This window comes from Temnothorax curvispinosus, unplaced genomic scaffold (genome assembly GCF_003070985.1).
Source record: "Temnothorax curvispinosus isolate PA1 unplaced genomic scaffold, ASM307098v1 QBEX01009630.1, whole genome shotgun sequence".
NCBI classification, from domain to species: domain Eukaryota; kingdom Metazoa; phylum Arthropoda; class Insecta; order Hymenoptera; family Formicidae; genus Temnothorax; species Temnothorax curvispinosus.
In genome coordinates this window covers 1-3575 of record NW_020219410.1, presented here as the reverse complement: position 1 = coordinate 3575, position 3575 = coordinate 1, and the positions used below count along the sequence as shown (strand labels likewise).

General features: G+C 37.3%; 1 protein-coding gene across 1 annotated transcript; it reads right to left on the bottom strand.

The window, feature by feature from the left end:
* Nucleotides 1–290: 290 nt before the first annotated feature.
* On the bottom strand, nucleotides 291–3556 carry LOC112459205 (disks large-associated protein 5-like; the record flags this gene model as incomplete). Its single annotated transcript, XM_025023224.1, has 3 exons — nucleotides 291–454; nucleotides 551–734; nucleotides 1193–3556. Coding segments are annotated over 3 exons (2712 nt in total), but the record flags the coding sequence as incomplete, so codon positions are not given.
* Between the last annotated feature and the right edge of the window lie 19 nt (nucleotides 3557–3575).

The following is a 3575-nucleotide window of genomic DNA, read 5'->3' as shown; positions in this document are numbered from 1 at the left end:
TACACAATAATGTAACAGTAAAAAGAAACGTAGCAGTTGAACAACTATAGCTTCGTGAGTAATTGTTAACTTAAAGGTCCGTGGATCAATTCCCCGGCCTTCACCCCACATATACCTCTTTTAAAAGGTATATCAAGAGACACGGCATTTATGCGAACGCACGAGTTGCGAGTACCCATTTATTATTTTAAAATTTCATGTTCTTTAACTCTCCCAAGGTTCCCGGCACGTCGGTTGCGCTGCTACCAATCCGTAAACCGATTCCTCTTACGGCGTATCATGATTATACGTTAAGAGCCAAGAGGAAGATGTTTTTTATCTGGCGTTTCCCATGATATAAGATCTTCATCAATTTGTTTGCTTCGACTCTGTCTCAAAGACGTCTTGTTACGGCGTACTGTATGAGGAGTCCTAGGTAGCGCTGGTTTACTTTCGGCACATCCCACGCAAGTTTCTGTTATAACAAAATACGATTATACATGTATATCGAATATGGTGTAGCTAAACGTATACTCATAACATATATGATAAGATATTTAAAGATTTTTACCATCAAATGCAACACTTTTCCGAATTGATCTTTTCTTAACAATACTGTCTGTCAATGTTACATTCTCCACATCTATTGTATTGCTTTTACTTGGTGTCATATTTTCGTCTTTTTGCGATAATTTTAACGAACTTTTCATACTTGACTTCTTATTTCCCTCTTTACTTGCTCTTTTTGGAGTCATCTGAAAAACAAAAATTTTTTTTCTTTTTTCAGTTAATTTTCATTTAGTCAATTAATCTTTGGTCGACGGTGGCTGGGTCATCCGAGACCCAATGAATATGCGTTAGTTTTTGAAGATTACTCATGCGTCCTCTTTATATCGCAAGAATGTAAAAAAAATCTAAAACCTGAAAACTGCTGTTTTATATACTATATGTTTGCGCAAAGCGACTTTTTGATCATCCAATAAAGTACGGAAGTAAAAAATAACTCAGCCACAGCCTTTCAATGATTACGTCTTCCGAGAATTAACAGATTATAAATATATTTTAGATATATGTACATAATAGACGTATAGAAAAAATTGTACAAAAGGTTCTTATTAAAATATTCGGAATGTTATTTTATATTTAATATCAAGTGTTATGAATGCTAAACTGAAAAATGTAATTAATATCATTAAGAAACATTATAGCTCACCATTTTGCTCGTTCTACTGCTTTTGGGTGTATTATTTGCCGGGACAGTTCTATTTCTAAGTACTCTTGGTCCTAAATCAAGATCTCCCATGTCTTTTGAAATTATTTCAGTAGTAATGTCTATCTCGTCATCTCTGTTCGCACGTGTTGGAGGTGAAAAATAAATATCTACATGTTTCCTGTTTGATGCATCCTTGTGTTGAACTCGATTTCTTACGCTTTTCTTAGGTGATATAATCTCCACATTGTTTGGCGATGATTCTTCAATAAATACCGAAGATGTTATGTCGTTAAGTGGATGCATAATATTATCTACTAAAGTATTCTGAACAGATGATCTGGATTTATTTCGCTTCCCTGTTGTTTGTATCTCGGATAGTGATTTATTCAGATCGTCAAGTCTGTCAGAATCTTCAAAGTTTAATCTTTTTTCAGCATGAATGGCTGGCGATTGATACATATCATCCAAATCGAAACTGTCTATCCTGTTTAATGCAGCAGCTAAACTCAATTTAGTATGTGTTTCTTCATCAAGAGGGACCTCCGTTAGAACCACTTGATCATCAAAATTGACTTTATGCGCGGACTTTATACGGGCTTCCTTATTTTCTAATTCTTCCGATTTCTTTAATATGCTCTTGCCCGGCGTTTGATCGGAATTAACGTATGACACCGTGTCATCTAATTGAACTTCGGGTGTCTTACACATTCGACTTATTTTCATAGCTGCGAATGGACTTCTCATTTTTTTAGATTTTTCGGAAAATTGCACGGAACCTGTTTTAGAGCTCTCACGTCGAACAGGAGTTGACTTGCTATCGTTAAGATCATGGGATTTAGATCTCCTACTACGTCGAGTGTTCTCTTCAGTAAAAGATTTTCTATTACTCGGTTTTTCATTTATATGTGTATCTTGCAACAACAAATCTCCCTTGCTTAATGTTTCTCCTTCCATTTTGATTTTTCTGGCAGCAAGGATTAATGATCGCAATGAACTTGGTTTTGATGATACAATTTGTTTTTTAACAGGCATTCGTTTTTTAACGGCAGGCTTGGCGACTGTGTATTCCTCCTCCTCCTCCTTCCATTCTCTGTTTCGACGTTGCTCCAATTTCTCAAATCGCGTTTCACAGTCTTTGACCTCCATGTATGTCATATCCCAAAATCCTTGAAGATCTCTGCACGTAACCAGCATTTCTCCTTTACCAGTCTCGCAGTCGTGCACTAAGCTACGAAATCTCTCGAACTTTTTATTTATTAGCAAATTTGTCTGCCCTACCGCTGTTTGTATTTCATACGTAGCATCCTCTGGAACATCCTTCTCTAATCCAATATCCAACCATTTCTTACAAAGCTCCTTGAGTCTATCAGTTTCTTTATTCAAGAGAATTTTGAAGTACTGAGCTGTACGTTCCTCCTCTTCCACGCATATGTTTAAATTTTGCATAACCGTGTCTTTGGTGGGAATTTCGTCAGATGGACGGCCAATGCCCAGCCGTTGCTGTACCTCTTTTCTAGAATTCCTCTTCCCACGGCTTCGCGTGAGATACGGTGAAAAAACAATAAGATCTTCTAAAGAACAATTTTCTTTCTCCGAAGAATTCGGAGTAGACTTTTGCGACGGTGGCGTTTCTGTTTCACTGCTGCTTGATGAACAATTTTTTTCTTTCTGCAAGGCGTCTTGTATGTCCGTCTGATTCTTTGTCTGCTCCTTCAATGACGATCTTACTGTTTTAATTGCATTTAATTCATCTGAATCACGAATGGTCGATTTAATTAATTTCTGCGACGGGTCTTGCTCATTTGATGATAACCTCGGACCTGTGGAAGTTTCGTAATTCTTTGTGGTACTATCAGAAGTCTGTGAACACTTCTCCGACGGTGTGTATTTGTCTTGTGGCGTTTGTTTCATCGGTACACGACCAAATAGAGGTATCTGGTGCAAACCAGACGGAGGTCTAAAACAGTGATCAGGCGGGGCGAATGATTTCTGTTTCTTGGCATTAGAAGTCGACGTTTTGACGTTCATGAGATGTTTCGTCGGCACTGAAGTTAGATCACTTGTTACTTGTTTAGCAGCTTTAGCAAGTAATCGTTTCTCTGTAGCCCTCGTAATTCGTTTTTGAATATAATTTGAATGTTCTGTTTTCTGTGGTTTCGATGTTTTCGCAATTGATGCATCATTCTTGCTCACCGGAGAATACAAAGCGTGATGAACGATGCCTACTTTGAAAGCAGGTTTCTTCATGGAGGCTTCCAGTTTCTTCTTTCTGTTACGTTCCTCTTTCCATTTTAATAATTTATTCATACGCTCATCAGTAGGTACAGTCTCTGCTGAAAATAATAAAAGTTTCTTGTTCTTGCGTCTACACAATTTAATAAAT